General features: G+C 42.0%; 1 protein-coding gene and 1 long non-coding RNA gene across 4 annotated transcripts in view; one reads left to right on the top strand and one right to left on the bottom strand.

Moving 5' to 3' along the window:
* ches1 (checkpoint suppressor 1) overlaps positions 1 to 17,366 on the bottom strand; it is a 108,214-nt gene that overhangs the window by 19,222 nt on the left and 71,626 nt on the right. For all 3 annotated transcript variants that reach the window (XM_032542851.1, XM_032542850.1, XM_032542849.1), the window contains 2 exons: positions 16,110 to 16,706; positions 3,198 to 3,349 (listed from right to left, as the gene is read on the bottom strand). In XM_032542851.1, the coding sequence (XP_032398742.1) occupies positions 3,198 to 3,349; positions 16,110 to 16,688 (731 nt within the window). In that variant the 5' untranslated portion in view covers positions 16,689 to 16,706. The remainder of the gene's footprint in view (positions 1 to 3,197; positions 3,350 to 16,109; positions 16,707 to 17,366) is intronic.
* Positions 1 to 17,366, top strand: part of LOC116706195 (uncharacterized) — a 28,169-nt gene that overhangs the window by 5,909 nt on the left and 4,894 nt on the right. Inside the window, exons 2-3 of the long non-coding RNA XR_004336168.1 lie at positions 2,290 to 2,298; positions 6,787 to 6,788. This is a non-coding gene — a long non-coding RNA (uncharacterized LOC116706195). The remainder of the gene's footprint in view (positions 1 to 2,289; positions 2,299 to 6,786; positions 6,789 to 17,366) is intronic.

Below are 17,366 nucleotides of genomic sequence, written 5' to 3'. Positions count from 1 at the left end.
AAAAAAAAAAAGACAAGTAATAGTACCTCTTGCTGACATATCCATAGGGATGGTCAGAAGAGCTGGAAACCCAGAGGATGGAGGGCAGAGGAGAGGTCAGGAGAGGGAATGTGGAGAAAACAACACAGGTGGATGCCGTGGAGAGGTGTGGGTATGGGGGGAAGAATGAAGTGAATGTAGACAAAGGAGGATTTAATTGAATGATAAAGTGGTGAAGAGAGAGTAAAAAGGGTGGAGAGAGAGAGAGGGAATAAATCACAGCGGGGATAAATAAAGAAGACAGAGTACTGGGTGCCCCACCAGTTGTAATGCATGCCTGAGGATGAGCGGGAGGGTGTGTGGGACATTAAAAGAAGAGAAAAGAGAGCGAGAGGAGAGGAGTGGAATGGAACGGAGGAGTGTTAGGAGCCGGAGGAGAGGCAAAACAGGGGGATGGATAGGATGTGCTAGGGATAAGGCGAGGGAGTGAACAAGTGAACACGCGGAAAGAGAAAAGGTGCTTTCACCTGTGATGTGCCTGAGGGGGAAGGAGATATGAGGAGGCATGGAAGTGTTGCTGCATGATAACAGCGTGCAAAAAGATTTAAGGAAAGGATGGGGCGGGTCAGCAATATAATGCCTGGGGCCAGGTGGGAGGGAGAGAGAGGGAGAGAGAGAAAGAAAGACGGAGAGAAAGGGGTGGGCGAGTGTATATGTTTTATGTTACGTGCCATAGGGCTGTAACTAACGATTATCTTTTATTATCGATCTATGTATCCATTATTTCTTTAAGTAATGGTTTTGTCTTAAAAGCAAATAAATCAGAAAATAGTGATGAAAAGTTGCTTAAAACCCAAAGACTGGATTTCTCCATTAGGTTAAATTCAGATTGAGAAAGTCCTATCTTGAAAGGAATTGATTTTTGTTTTATTTTTTAACCTTGTATTTATCCAGGGAAGTCAATTGAGAACCAACCCTCATTTGCAACGACCACCTGTCCCATTCACACAGTTCCACATTCATACCTGGAAGCGGCTCAGTACAGTCTCATCTGATCTTTAACTGAGCTCCACTGGAGCGGTTGGCTAAGGGCCTTGCTCAAGGGCAGCGCATGAGGGAGAGACAAGCGCTGCTCTTTCACTTTTTTACCAGCCCAGATTTTTATCCTGTCGATCTGGGGCCTGAACCGACGACCTCCCGGTCACACGCTCACTTCTTTAACCTTTAGGCCACCAGATCAGATAAATACCCGTATACAGTATGACATTTCTCACAATTTATTCTCGAAACACAAATTCAATAAATTCCACAAGTGAACAACACTATGACATTGTGGAGCAAAATAAGCAACCAAGTATACACAAGTAAACCATTTATAACAAGTAACCACAGTCTATACAAAACAGGTTGTGCATATGTACATATATTCAGTGAGGAGAAGCACACATGCAAAGCTCGATCTCAGAATGATAAGAAGTGCTATTGAACTGAAATCAACTTTTGGGCTTAAATCATTGTTTATCCAACTTTTTTGTCCATTATTTGTTTCCCAAAATTTGAGTATTCTAAACTTCTCGTTGTTTTCTCTGTGAGACTTGTGTGTGTGACAAGTGTTCCAAAACTCTCTTCACTGCACAAACTTGCATAATCAATGGCCCTAGATTGCCATATAATGCTGCCTTTTCCATATATCTCTGGCAAAGTCTCATCAAAGTCTCATTTGCAGGGATGACAACATGGTCACACACACACACACACACACACACACACACACACACACACACACACACACACACACACACACGCGCGCAGCTGCTTCAACTCGCCGACTGTTTCATCCATAAAACAAGAAGTACTCTTATATCCATTTATGACCATTGTAAGACAAGGGGAGAATATTTCTCTGTGTTGGACAACACTAAAAGTAAATTTAGGCTTTTGGGCTTCACCGCCTCTATGGAAGAGTCAGAATTCTGACTTTAAAACTCACTCAATGTGGCCCTAATAGTCTTCCATACGACTCACATCAAAAAAAGACAGAAAGATAGACATCAGACGAACTACCGCTCTAGACGTCTGTCTCGGGCAGGGGACATAGAGAAAGAAAGAGCATGGCAGTGCTGAGAATGAGAGAAACTTGTTTCTCTTAGTGGTTAAGACCTAAAGTACAGTTGGAGAAAAGGTATTTTGTGTCTATTAAGTGTTTTTTTTACATTAAACGGGCGGACACACAGGACTGCAGACTGCGGAGGGTGTTGCCCCTGGTGACCACCAGCAGCCCTCGCCCTGTCATGTGGCTTTATACATCAGTAGGGTTGGGTACCGCACTCTGTACATGTCTGGGTGCCGACCGAATTCCGTCGGTACTACAGAAGACCGATTCACGCTAAATCAAACGGAGAAATAGACAATGAATGGAATATACAAATACAAGGAAAAAAGTTACAGTGAGTAAGAAATTCTTTGATTTAATAGGTTGTAGATTGGGAAGAGAGAGGGAGGGGTTTTATTTTATTTTTTATTTTTTTTTAGTATAAAATGTCTTTTTACACTAAAGTTCTTATTAAATAGGATAAATAGGTTTGGAATTATTTTTACAAATGAAATAATTCTTTTGTTATTACTTCTTTAACAAAAAAAGAAGATACTGTGTGGAACCGGTAGCGATGAAAATGTGAATGTTAACCTAACCCTATACGTCAGCACACTAATTTATTACTAATATTCACGGGTCTTCACAACAATGGGCTGAAGGAACCTTTTATTTAAACGTTTTTTTAAGCCAAGGACCCCTTTAGCTGAAAGAGAGACCGAGCAAGGACCCCTACTACATGAATTGTATAAAATTAAGTTCCATATAAAACTGGGCCTACAATAATGTGCAAGGCTGCCGATGTGACCCCATCAAAAAAAAAAAAAGGGTTATGCACAGAATACTAAGCTGCTAAGCAGTAATTCTGTATGTTGGACTCAAGTTAAGACATTTAAAATTTTGAAAAAACTTTCAAAAAATAATCATTTGGTGGCCCCTCTGCAGTAACTCTGAGGACCCCATAGGTGTCCCAGACCCTATGTTGAAGATCTCGGTTCTAGTTCCCTCAAAATAGTTCTGGGTACTTATGTTCTGGGTACTTATGACGTATGACCCCAGCATCTGTGTCGTAAAGGTGACTTAATTCATCAATCGATCAGCCAACCAATCAGCTGACGCGTCTTACCTCTGGTGAAATGTCTGAGGCAGGATGGGTGGGGAGGTTGAGGGCGTGGCCAGGCCGGGCGAGTAGGGATGGTACGGCGTCTTCTTCAGCGCCTGGATCAGGTTGTGCCTGTACTCCGGATCTATGGACCACAGAGAGCCTTTGCCTATGCTCTGAAAGAAAGAAAGATGAGAGGGAGATGTTATTGGAAGTGCTACGGGGCTCCTCAAAGCACATCACAAACACAGCATGGCCCACTGATGTGAGCCAACAAGTCCAAAGCCCAAACACAAGCTCAAAGTCCAGACCCTGTGCCGGATTATTTATCAAACCACCTGTAACGCACAGCTATGATATCCCGAGGAAGATAACACTCGGCGGAATAAGAATTAATACATCCTGATCCTCTGCCTCTCCTCGGGAAAAAAAAATAATAATTCTGGAGGCTTTTTTTTTTTTTCCTGATTAAGACGCAGGAAAAACTCTTTAACTTTTTCTACTCCGGAGGCGATGATGGTGTGTATTTTTAGATCAAAGCAGCTTTCCTCTCACCTAATGAAGCAGCTCCCAATCTGAGTGAAACCAGCCTATAGATTATAGAGAAGGGAGGGATCTCAGACGGGCCACTATGGAAATACGTTCCCCGTCTCTATCTCTCACCGCCTTCCCCGCGCTTTCATCTGCCTCGTCATCTGAACGTGGCGAAAATCGGGAGTTTGTGTACAGCAGGGGGAAGGGGGAGAGAGCGCAAAGTAAATATAAAAATGAAAGCCGTCCTGCCTTGTGTTCGGATCACTTTGTAGTGCTCGGGGATGTGACACAGGTACAGCCTACAGGGTGGGGAGATGTCATGACTGCGGGCTTCTGATTTCTGCAAATACCGCGAGGAATCTATTAGGAGGGAAATGTCAGACATGCCAGAGCCGTGCGTGTGAGCATTAATTGGAGACAGATTCTCGAACCTGAGGAGCGTTTTGTATTGAAGTGGCTGAGAAAAATCACAAGAAGAATCACTTATCTCCAGTGATGTCTTCCTGTGCACTTCATGTTGGTTGCATTTTCTTGAGCAATATTCAATGTATTTTCTAGATTTCAAAAGGTATTGTTTTTTGCAGAAACGTCCCTGATACTCTGGATAACCACTTCGGTCTCACCGTCAACAGTTTACTACTTTCTACCTAAAAACATAGTCTGCATGAAAGATTTATAGAGGACACTATTTCTGGGGAAGCCATGTTGCTGTTTTCCTGCTAAATTATTCAGTAATTCATGAGAAATGAAAGCCAAATTCCATCAATGTCAGAAAAAAAACAACCTTATTTTGTTTTGCAGAAAATGTGTTTTTTAGGCTTTCCTTCAGCATTATGTTAATTATTTTGGGAACATTTCAGATTTATTTTTGCAGGACCCTGAGAGACAGCAGCTAAAGAATGCGCAAAAGAGTCAGAGCAAATGTATAAAAGTAACATTTAAGAAAAGCACCTACACACTTTGATTGATCCCGTTTGTTCTGAGGAAGCATAGCCAATCAGACAAAGATTTACTCTACATCTCCCCGGTTGTTCATGATTCAACAAAAGAATCCTTACATTTTGTCAGTTAACTCTGTAAAAGCCTTTAAGTTTTATTATTATTTCAATAGTCTATGTTTATTTTGTGTGAAATCTTTATTATCCCAAGGAGCAATTAACACACACCACAAATAATCTATCTCGGATATTTCAAGACGGATGAAAGGAATGTTGGCACCCCATCCCCAGAATCAATTTATTTGTTTTACTGTTTTTACCAATCGATCACCTAAATATTTTCTACTTATACGGTACCGCCGACGGCAACTAAATCATATCTGTTTCCAGCAAAACAGACGGAAAGCAGAAAACGCAGAAAATCCATGTTATGTACTTCTTTACAAATGAAATGAATGTCAGACGGACATGTGATGTGCATCCTTTTTGCCAATTACTTTTTCAAAAAGGCTCATGATATGTTCCAGAATGATATGTCTCTAGAAGTGTATTTTTCAACTTTTGTTTTTCACATTACTCTAATAATATCAAATTGCAGTTCTTCTAGAATTACAATGAATGAAAAGCACAATACAAATCGAATCAGCACCCAACGTATCATGACAGAATCGAATCGGGAAACCAGCGTATCGTCCCAGCCCTAATACAAATTGTATCATTTCTAATCAGTGGCCATGCACACCCTTCTGTGTATACCCTGCGTCTCTCAGTGTGTCTCCTGATCCCAGGATATCCAGTGAAGCACTCAAAATCTGTGCTACCAGTCAAGACACCATCTGACCTGGTAAGAATGCAAGAAGCTAACCAGGATGTGAGCGCACTGTTGATTTGTGTCTCCCCCCCGTTTGGATCTGTGCATTAGTATGTGAGCCGTGTGGCACACGGGCCATATGTACCATGTTTTGCTATGTGTGTGTGTGTGTGTGTGTGTGTGTGTGTGTGTGTGTGTGTGTGTGTGTGTGTGTGTGAAGGGGGTGAGTGTGTGTATGGCAAGTTCCCTAGGGAGTGTGATATTACCCAGCATGGTCTGCTCCTGGGAGTGCTTCTATTACTGCCAGCAACGCCTCTCCTGGAGAGCATGATATTACACACACATAAACTCGCTCCCACAGAGGTGACCCCCACTGGGCCAAATTTCCCCTCGCACCTCCAGGCCGCCAGCCGTTTGTGTGTGTGTAGATATATATATGTATATATGTGTGTGTGTGTGTGTGTGTGTGTGTGTGTTTGTGTCTGCCCACTTGCAAGCCGATTAAATCAGTGCTCTTTACAGAATCTCTGTCGGCCTGAGCTTCTGCCAACCTGCCAGCCAATCAAAAGGCTCAATCTGTAGACCCCCCCCACCCCTCCACCACCCCGTTCGACAGGCCAATCACAGGGCACAGCTCACAGGAAGAGTCCGTCACCTGGGTTATAGTGGTCGCCTTGGCAACAGGCATCATCTGTGCTTGGAAGCGATGAGGAGGTGAAATGGACTTTTTCATTTTCTGGAGAGGAAAAAAAAGAAGAAAAAAAAAACGCAAAAAGTTGGGAAAAAGGCAGCATGTCTCGAAATCGATTACCACAAAAGGTATTTGGGGTCAGAGATTGGCTTTAAGTTTTCAGAGGGGTTCAACTTTGATACAGTATGCCATACATACTGATACAGACTTTTAAAAATAGGACGCCTCCACATGGGTGGATCTGACAGCGTAAAAAGCAGGTGATAGAAGACTGGGGTCTTGACTTTCACCTGAAACTGTGTTTGTGATCTCCATTTATATCATTCCCTCCCTCCATACTCTGATCCCATATGGCCTTGCTCCTCTGCTATGAGCACTACTTCTCGGGATGATGTATTTGTTTGAGCTACATCTGTGTGCTGGAAAATAGTCCCATCACTGTAGCGTTTGCGGCTAAAGAGCAGGATTACACAACAAGTAATCCACGATTCAAAATGTTAACGCCTGCTTTAAGAAATATCTCATACAATGCGAAACTGGCACTGCGTTAGACTTCAAAATGCAAGTTTAAGCAACATTACACTTAAAAGAAATGGATTTAATGATATGTATCTGTGCCACTACACCAGTTTGTGGTAGTTGTGATTAAGAAGGCAGCACCTCTGTGTTATAAAGCTGCACAATAGACAGAGTGAGAAATAGACAGATAGATATTTTCATGATGGGGAAAACAGACTGCACGGTAACTTGCTCCAGACACGGGACAGTGTGAGTAAAAGACAAAAGGGGAAGAAAGAGGAGAGAGAGAGAGCGCGAGAGAGAGAGAGAGAGAGAGAGAGAGAGAGAGAGCGATGATTGTGTGTTGCCAACATCTGTTTCCTGTGTTATATAAGCTGTGGGGGCTGGTTTCCCTTGGATATGGGAGATATTAAAAAGTCCTGCTGCCACTGACCCCACTAGTAACACTATACTACTGTTACTGCATACCTATCTGCACTATTATCTTTTTGCATTTACCTGTCACACATAAACAGTGTATCGTTATTTAAAAGACACTAGGACCATTCATTTTAGACATCCAAATCCACAGAAATGCATAGAAGATAATACTTAGAAAGGATACTACACTGATCATACTATCCCACATCTATTTAGTATACATTTTGGGGGGGGGGGGGGGGGGGGGGGGGGGGGGGTCTTGCTGGGAAGTTAGATGAGATAAGATTGATACCATACCTCTCTCATGTTTGTAGGCTTAATTTAAAGCTACTGCCAGTGAGATAAGCTTAGCATAAAGGCTAAAAGCAGGGGGAAACATAGCTCTGTCCAAAGGTAACAACATACAACTACAACTACAGGCTTCTCTAAAGCTCACAAATTGTGGTTTCATGGGGGTTTAAATAAAACATTAATGTGTATTTGCATTTTATATTGAACTGAGAACATAAACAAACACATGGGTTAATTAGTAAACTTAATTAGAGCTTCAGATGGGTCTATTTTTAGCTGTTTTCTTGTGTTTTCAGTCTTTGTGCTAAGTTAACTGTCTAATGGAAGTCCGAACACATTCCTTATTTTTCTTACTGTCAACAAATCCTCATGAAAAGACCGAACCAACAACACATTAATGCTAATAACAAGTATTGCCCGTGAGCCCAGAGCCTGATATAATTCATTCCTCCGTGCCACAGAGCTCTGTTGTTGCTCGACAACTATTAAAAACACATCGAGCCACTGTTGCGCCGATTGACACGCCGCTTTATGGCAATGAACACGGCCACCATAGTTTATTCTACAGTCACTCACACGCACGCCGTCATGCTGCTGTAAATACTCACTAGAGCACCAAATGTGTATTAATCCACAGCTGAAAATAGTCCCCCCCCAAAAAAATGCACTACTTCCTCCTGTTCGAGAAATCTTTGCAGAGAACTAACGGTGCATGAAACTTTATATTTCTATCCTCATATACTGTATATATATATATTTACAGATTTACATCTCCAGTAGGAACCAATGGGCTTGGGGGGTTTTCTTTTTTCTTTTGATGTGATTCGATGATAAACAAGAAAAAAAAAAGAAAAAAAAATCCTTTAAGTCTTCAATAACAGCTGTTATGCCTCCCACCACAGCAACTACAGCTTTAAATAGTTCTATCATAATTAACAATGGCATCTGTATACTGTAGAGAAACCATTTAAACTGTTCATATTGGCTATTATGAGAGGAGAAAGTAAATTTAGTTTTTTCGACTCAGCAATGAAATGAGATTAAAAAAAGATGTATGGTGCGCAGAGAGCACAGAGCTGCTACTCTCTGTGCAGAGAAAGACGCAAGGCATCAGTATAAGAGGCTTTGTTGTCCAGGGCGTTGTCATATGCAATATGACTTAACCTATACTAACAATCTGAAGTATTATGACTGCATATAATATTATGATGGGCTTCCACAGTTGGTCGGAGTAAAAGCATCAACCCTGGTTGTGTTTAAGCCGTGTTAACCCCCTGTGTTGCAAGGACCATGACTTACTTTACATGTAGATAGACAGAGGATTAAGATAATATACCAGATACACGTTTGACCACCAATTCAGATATTCAGTAGGAAAATATCTAATTGTGATTATTTTGACAGATGTCGCGACTGCGATATGATTGGAGGAAACAACTCATTTTCCTTGAAAAATGTTAAAATTTAAAGACAATGTAAATGATTATAGTATGATTTATGCAAAGATGTGTACCAAACAAAGATTGTAGGTCAATTTGTACACTGGGACGTCTCTGCAGCACCACAATACTTAATTCAGAATCATAACAAGCCACTTTACAGATAGAGTGGGTCTAGACCACACTCTGTAATTTACAAAGACACAACAATTCCAATAATTCCCCCCAGAGCAAGCATTATTACGATACCATATTATTAAACATTTTGCAATATTCTGCAATATCATAATTTTCCAACTTCAAACTATGTCCCTGAAGAAAAAAAAAAATGTATTTCACGCCGACGGTCATCGCTGCTGACCTCACCATAAAAAGAAAAACTCAACTGCACCATCTAGTGGACTAAAAAAAAAAACAATTGATTTCATTATACTACTACAAAAAAGTGAAATTCCCATGTGCAATTTTAATTTATAAATGATTGGTGCTTGGCGTCCGTGTATCAATACAGTATTGCCACGAAAAATATGGCGATACTATGCTGTATGGCTTGTTTCCCCCACCCCGAAGTTATATGTCGACATTTCTTCCACAGGTGTTATGAATTGACTTTCCTTTCACAAGAACCAAACCTGTTCCCCATGTGGTTCTAATTTAAACTGAATTTTGCCCCAGTTTGTGCTTCTCTGTGTATTTATACATTTTTAGTCTTCTGCATTGGCTATTACAATCCAGTCACAGATATAAGTCTGTGTTTTCCACAAAGAAAAAAAAAAACTGGGAGACACTGGGAGACAGTTCCAGATTCCCCAAAGACTTGAACCCACTGGTATGAAAAATATGTTCCAACAGGTTCACCATGCAGTTTAAAACTGATCTCACGATCTTCACTCTGTGGCTGGAATACAATCACAAATGCAAAAGTCTCAAATGTAAGAGGAAAAACACTGATTAAGTAAAAACACAAGAGAGGCTCAAACTGGACCCAGTCCAATGTAAGCTACTCCCAAAGCACGTGATATGCCGTCACGTAGCAATTAATTTCAGTGAGGTCCTTTGGGTTTCTGTCCTCCCTGAGCTTGTCGAGGTGGCATCATTTTCACATCCGTGAACGTTCTCCGCAGACGCGACCAAGTAAGCGCTCTTACAGATGTTTAAACGGCTTCCCTTAGGCAACACTGAACAAATGCTATGTGATGACAAGGCTTGTCCTCATACCCATGACTCACAATGACAGAAACAAACACGATGATAATAAAAAGATTGGGAAAAACGCCAGCTGTATTTTTCAATAGCTTATTAAAGCAGTATTAACTGGTTTTCAGGCCACTTGAAAAGAATAGAGCAAGCTGTTAGCAGAACATTGAAATATGAACGCCTTATAAAGTTGATATGGCTAATATGTTAGCAAACAATTGGCTGTATACATCCAGCAGACCCAATGCAACATTTGTTGGAGTTTTTTTTTCTTGGGGGAAATGTTTGGCTCATGAGCTTCTTAATACTCCACTATGTTCACTAGGGCTGCACGATATGATATGATATGATATGATATGATGATACGATATGATTGCATTGTTGAATATCGCACTAAGGGTAACTGGCGATAAATACGCAGACACTGAAGTGTACACAGTTCTGTATTTATGCTGCTTTTCCTTATTCTGCTAAAATACAACAAACTTGTTGAATTTAAAACAAATTCATCAAAATAATTTCCATCATTCTCTTATTGAACAAACTGAACACTGAGTTGAATATAAAAGGCAACACTAACAAAACAGTGTCTTTCTTGATATGTCGCAGCCTTTCGCAATATGTGTATTGCGCCAGTTAATATTGTGATAGTTAATATTGTGATGATGTTAAAAAAAAAAGCCCTAATGTTCACCAACTAGTTTCTAACCGTCTCTGTCTGCTGTTTGATGCTGGGCAGGAAGTGCACATTGGGTGTATCATAGCGGTTTCTCTAAAACCAAATGTCCCTGTTGTGGCTGAAAATAAGGTTGATGACAGCGGTGAGAGTACAGTACAGTGGCTGGCTCTAAAACCCAAAACAATGAGTATAAGGATGCTAAAAATGTCCCCTAGAACTGAGGGCAAATCTGGAATGTGGAGAAAGGTTAATCCCATTCAAATCAACGTAGCAAAATGGTCAGAGTGGCAGCCATTTTTATGTGTACCGAGTAGTAGTTGGGGAAAGTTGCAGAGGTCAGGCCATACAGCAGTAGAGATCAGTGGAGTAGTATTGATATGAGGCAGAGTGCTAGTCCCTTAAAGGAACACGCCGACTTATTGGGACTTTAGCTTATTCACCGTATCCCCCAGAGTTAGACGAGTCAATACATACCCTTCTCATCTCCGTGCGTGCTGTTACTCTGCCTGACGCCCCCAGCGTTAGCTTAGCCTAGCAAAGATCCTGCAGGTAACTGGTTCCAACTAGCTACTGCTCCCAATAAGGGACAAAATAACGCCAACATGTTCCTATTTACATGTTGGGATTTGTATAGTCACAGGGTGTACTAATAATAAGGTCACATGAGACACAGCCATCTTCTAACCGCATACTTACTGGAGACTATATTCTCAGAAAGGTAAAACACTGGTACTACTTGGGCGGAGTGATTTGCTTACTAGAGTTTGCTAAGAGTTGGAGTAATAGAGTCAACAATTACTAGATACTTAAAGCATAGTTTACAATCATGGGTGTTCGATGTATTGTAAAAAACTGCAACAATAAACAGTGGAGACCAGGTAATACCATGATGTTTCATAGAATTCCAACCAAAATTGCTGACGGGCTGAATCTATGGACACTTGCTCTGGATATGGATCCAAATGCACCTGTAGCCACCTTCAAGAACCAATGTGTTTGCTCAGAACATTTCACTGAGGATTATTATTATGAAAAATGGAATTAGCCACACGTACCATGAAACGTGTGCTGAAGGATACAGCCATCCCATCGATAGTACAGACTGTTCCGTTATGGTTTCAGAGGACTAACTACTGCAACAGTGGTAACATTAGTAACGCTATTACATGACAAGGGTGGTCACTACTATTGCAGTAATAGGTAATAAGTAATGTTACTGTGCTGTCACAAATGCCAAATGTCAAAATTGGATTCCACATTTACATCACCAGTCCGTGTTTGTGCTAATTCTCCCCTTGACCTCAGTCTGTTCGGCTTTTTATCTATCGGCTTCCAAAATTTATAACTCCTCGTCTGTGTATTCTGGCTCAAAAAATATATTTTCTAGATCTTGGTTTGATCCCAAGTAAAAATCCTCTGACAATTCCTCAACCATGATCACCAGTGTTGTTCGCTACTAGCTAGCTATTCACATTGGTTATGTTGAGGGAAGTGACTGGGCTTTTCGGTGTTGCACTAATCACTCCGTCTTTGACTTAGACTTCTCTTTATTGATCCTTTTGGGATGACTCTCACAAGGAAATTGAATTTCCAGTAGCTTACAAGACATTGGTATAGAGAATAAGGAGGTGTAAAAAATACAGTATAGAAAAAAAAAATAGCATAAATAAAATAAAGTAAATAAAACAGTTAAGAGCAGTTTGTGTCCAGGTATGTATGTATATTACTAATGAAGTAAGTTAGTAATTGCACATTGATAGAGTGGCGACCACTCCTTCCCTTCTTTCCTTTTTATGTTCTGTCCTCTTTAGCAGAAGTACCAGTGCTTCGCCTTTCTGAGAATATAGTTCCCAGGTAGTATGTCGTTAGAAGATGACTGTGTCTCATGTGACCTTGTTATTTGTACACCCTGTGACTATACAAATCCCAACATGTAAATAGGAACATGTTGGCGTTATTTTGTCCCTTATTGGGAGCAGTAGCTAGTTGGAACCAGTTACCTGCAGGATCTTTGCTAGGCTAAGCTAACGCTGGGGGCGTTACAGTACGCACGGAGATGAGAAGGGTATGCATGCATGGACTCGTCTAACTCTGGGGGATACGGTGAATAAGCTAAAGTCACGAAAAGTCGGCGTGTTCCTTTAATGAGTCAAACACTCACAAGCCTACTTCCTCATACACTGTCGGTTTCTTGGTTTAAAGGTAGAGTCTTTATTTACTGTATGCAAGTGTTCTGCCACATGCATATGTTAAATCAATACAATTAGAAAACCTTAAGAAGCACCGGGTGCTTGGGATCTTAGAGAAAACACAGTAACATGATGCTCACTCTCACAGATGCATCAGTGGCAGCGACCTGCCGATAAATGAGCGTCAAAAAGGCACCACAGGCAGACGAATCTAAGCTCGCTCCGGATGCTCCAGTTTATAATGCTCTGAGTTAAAATGCAAAAGAATCAAGCACGCCTCTCATCTGAGCAGGGCCAGGTTAAGTTAGAGGTGATCCACTGAAGTGCAACCCCAAGAGACTTCCTAGTGTCTTAGATTACCAAAACTGCCTGTTCTCTCTGCTGTGATTTCATGAGAGGCTATGAGAAATATATCACTGTGTGTGTGCGCTCTGGGCTGTGTGTGTGTGTGTGTGTGTGTGTGTGTGTGTGTGTGCTCTGTGCTGTGCTGTGCTGTTACAACACTGATCTTTAGCACTGATCCAGAAGTCTGAGGGCAACAACACTTGTCATTAAAGACATGTCATTCAGCACAGTGAAGAATCCTGTTAGTAAACAAACCCATGGCAACCATGGGACACACACTCTCTCACGCTCTCTCCCATGGTTACACACACACACACACACACACACACACACACACACACACACACACACACACACACACCACACCACACACACACACACACATACACACATACATACAAACAAATGGAGCAGCACGCTTATTCTAAACTAGTCCCTATCTTGTCATCTGCCTGGATATGACCCAGAAATACAGTCACTGGAACAAATAGGCCACTGTCATATTAATCTCCACCTCTGTAAATGGATGGAAATATGATTTGGTGCGTTCACAATAAGCCATGTCTCCCTGCTTCCGCCTCCCCCCCCCCACCCTTTCCCTGTGTGTGTCTACTGTACGTCTCTTCATCTATCACTCACAACGATAACTTGACCTTCCACTTAAGCAAAAAGAAAAAAAAACAACAACCTCTTTTTCACAGCGAGCAATGAGTAAAACATAATGTAACATAATGAAGAAAAAAAAGATCTCAGACGCTGTAATTGCACGCTCTATTCAAAAAGACATAAACAGGTGAAGGGAAAAGCAAAGCAGGGTGAAAAAAAGCTGCATTCACATGCAGATATTCTCAGTGAAAAGCTTTGAATGGAGGAGTCTGACTGAAATTACAGAGATTCTGTAATTGCAGCTTCAGATAAAGCACAGCGCTTGGCAGGTAGAGTAGGAGTCTGCAGAGATGTGCCCTCATTTCTACACCGACACCGGCGCCGGCATGTGAGTGTGTGAGAGTCCTTTTAACTGCTAATGCTTGAGAGTGAAGTGAGTATGTGTGCACACTTGTTTGTTTGTGTGTCAGACATGCCCTGTGTGTGGTGTGTGTGTCTGTGTGTGTGCGCGCAAGAGGGGGAATAGATTTGAGGGTTACTTAGCGTTCTGTCTTAAATGGTGTGCAGTGACAGGAAGACAAGACAGGCTGTCCTTGCCAAAATCATCTACCACATGTGCTCACACACACAAACACACCACACACACACACACACACACACACACACCACCACACACACACACAACACACACACACACACCACACACCACCACACACACACACACACACACGTCTGTAAAGCAAATCAGTTTCCCGTTGCACAGCAACAGATACTTTATGTCAACTGCAACCTAGTTACTGGAGATATGTATACAACGAGAAAATCGCCGCTGAGTCAAGAGCAGATGACAGCATAGCGTGAGGGTATCACACACACACACACACACACACACACACACACACCACACACACACACACACACACACACACACACACACACACACACACACACACAAAGAGTTCAGGTTCACACGCTGGTCAAGGAAAGCATAAAGAGCTCCCATATCCTCCGGTATAATCTCAATCAGCTGAACACGCAAAGCCAGCATTGATCCTAGCTGTTTGTCCCCCGCCCCCAACACCCTCGGGCAAGATGAAATCTAAAGTCTACTGGCATCTGTGTTATTAAATCCTCCAGTATTAATTTAGCACTAATTGAGTGAAGGGATTCATTCCCCATTTACCCCGGGTATTTAATGGAGTAAAATCTGGATAGGAAAGCCAGTATAAAAGACTGTATCAAGACTTAAATCAAAAGCGAAATGCTGTTCCCACCAGGGAAGCGCACATCGTCTGAGTGAAAGAGAACTATGAAAGCTGAGATCATCAACTATTGATAAGGCCGAATCTGGTACAGCTGTAGACAAAATACAGAATATGTTTGACTTCAAGTTGGATATTCCTGCAAACGGCTGATAACTGTCTGGCTCTGAAACAAGTTACAACCACACATGATAGAACGAAAATTAGGGCTGTGTGCTGCATTTAGCATATGGCTGAGGGGGTATTTTACCAAGTATTCAGAATATGATTGATATAAAGTGATTTTTTTTTCAAATGGGTCAAACTGACCAAAAATACATCTCATAATAAACCCTACACAATGATATCAAAATGATAAAGGCATCAATATGAGGAATATTATATATTATATCAACTAATGTGGCTTTTGGTTACATTAAAGAAATTAGAACTTTTGAGAAATCATAGAATCATATGGATATCTTTTGTTTCAGCATGGCCTAGCTGTGCCACTGACAACTATTTTATTTCATATGTTGTTTTCTGTGAATCTAGAAAGCTTGATCAAATAGCTCATATACACTATGAGATAATAACTTAATGACTGGGATAATTGAAACTGCTTAATAATGAAATATAGCCTTATACTTAGGGAGAACTGCTATTCAGCTTCCACTTTCGCTGCCAGACTCTCCACTCTGCTGCTCTTTTTTATGGCAAAAAACAAATCCAATCACTATGTCTTCAAATGTTTAAACAACACAGAGTAGCTTTAATTTCCATGACAATCCATCTTTTGGCTGATCGCACGGAAATCACGATGCAGGTTCAGCAGATAGGGATTTAAAATGAACGAAATAAGCTAAAACTCTTTAATGTTGTATTAAAACGAGCAGTCCCACCACAACTTTTCATTTGCCAATTCTGATTAGGTCAGAACATATTATCAAAGAATAACAATCAATAATAAAAGATCATGTTTGATGGACAAAAAAAAAAAAAGAAGGTTTCTCTACACAACTGCTGATGTCTTTACCTGGCTCCGGTCTTTATCCACCTTCTTGAAGCACTTGTTGAGCGACAGATTGTGGCGCACGGAGTTCTTCCAGCCAGTGGGGGCGCTTGCAAAGTAAGGGAAGTGCTCCAGGATCCAGCCGTAGATATCCTTCACCGGCAGCCGCTTGTTTGGCGCGTCCTCGATGGCCATGAAGATCAGACAGCTGAAGGAGTAGGGCGGTTTCCTGTTGCCGCCTGCCGCCAAGTCGTACGCCGAGTGTGCATCGCCGAGTAGGGGGTCGTCCGGGGAGGGAGACGAGGAGGGCGAGCGCTGGTGCTGACCGTCGGGGTCCTGCAGGGGCGAGACGCTCCGCAGCCCCGAGTGGCTGAAGCTGTTGAGGAGGTCGGTGCTCTCGTGGAGCCAGGAGAGGCTGGTGAGCTCCTCGTCCTCGGCCTTGGAGAAGGAGGCGGACAGGGACAGCGAGAGGTCGGCCGCCTCGGCCTCCGACGCTGCTGTGGCGGCGTCCCCCTGCCGATACGGTGGGCTCATACCCTGCGAGGCACTGGCTCCACTACTGGGGCTCTGGGCCTTCTTACTGGGGGGCATGGTGGGTCCCATCCAGCCCCGGGCTCACTCCTGAAGACGAAGACGGCAGAAAGAGGAGAGAGCGTAGGGGTGGAGAGAAGGAGGAGCAGGGAGAGAGGAAAAAGAGAAAAGGAGAGAGAGAAAAAAGAGGTCAGCTTGTGAAATTCAGTTGGCTTCTCACATAAAGCCTTCATTTTTGTTAAAGGCCAAAGGGTGGAGACACGCAACAAGATTTTTGACCACATTCCCAATTAGGCTGTGTTAGATCTGAGGGGAAAAGTATACATCATCATTTTTTCTCTGGAGCTTTCTATCCAGTTCTGACTAGGGATGGCAAATTTAGTGCTTCATTGGCTGTGGAAATCTTGCCTTGCACAACTACCCTCTAATTACTAGCATACCAGTAAAGTATTGACATTACACGGGGTTGCTGTCATAACGCATGAATACCGCTAAAGGTCTACTAGTTGTAAGGTCACCGAGACGACGCCGGTGACATCTCTACAGCACGGGGAAATTGTCTAAAGTTAGAACCATGGATGAGTGCAGAATAATCTTTAAATGCTTTGCTACGATATACAGTGGCTTGAATAAGTTTACACACCCATGCTAAAGTTGATTAAAGAGAGGAAAAAAAAAAACAATCTTTTGGAAATTGATCTTATTACCTTAATTCAAAAAATTTAGGAAAATTCAACCTTTTAAGGACAC

The sequence above is a fragment of the Etheostoma spectabile genome, chromosome 18 (assembly GCF_008692095.1).
Source record: "Etheostoma spectabile isolate EspeVRDwgs_2016 chromosome 18, UIUC_Espe_1.0, whole genome shotgun sequence".
Classification (NCBI taxonomy): Eukaryota; Metazoa; Chordata; class Actinopteri; order Perciformes; family Percidae; genus Etheostoma; species Etheostoma spectabile.
Note: the sequence above shows the minus strand (reverse complement) of the source record. Positions and strands in the feature narration are given on the sequence as shown.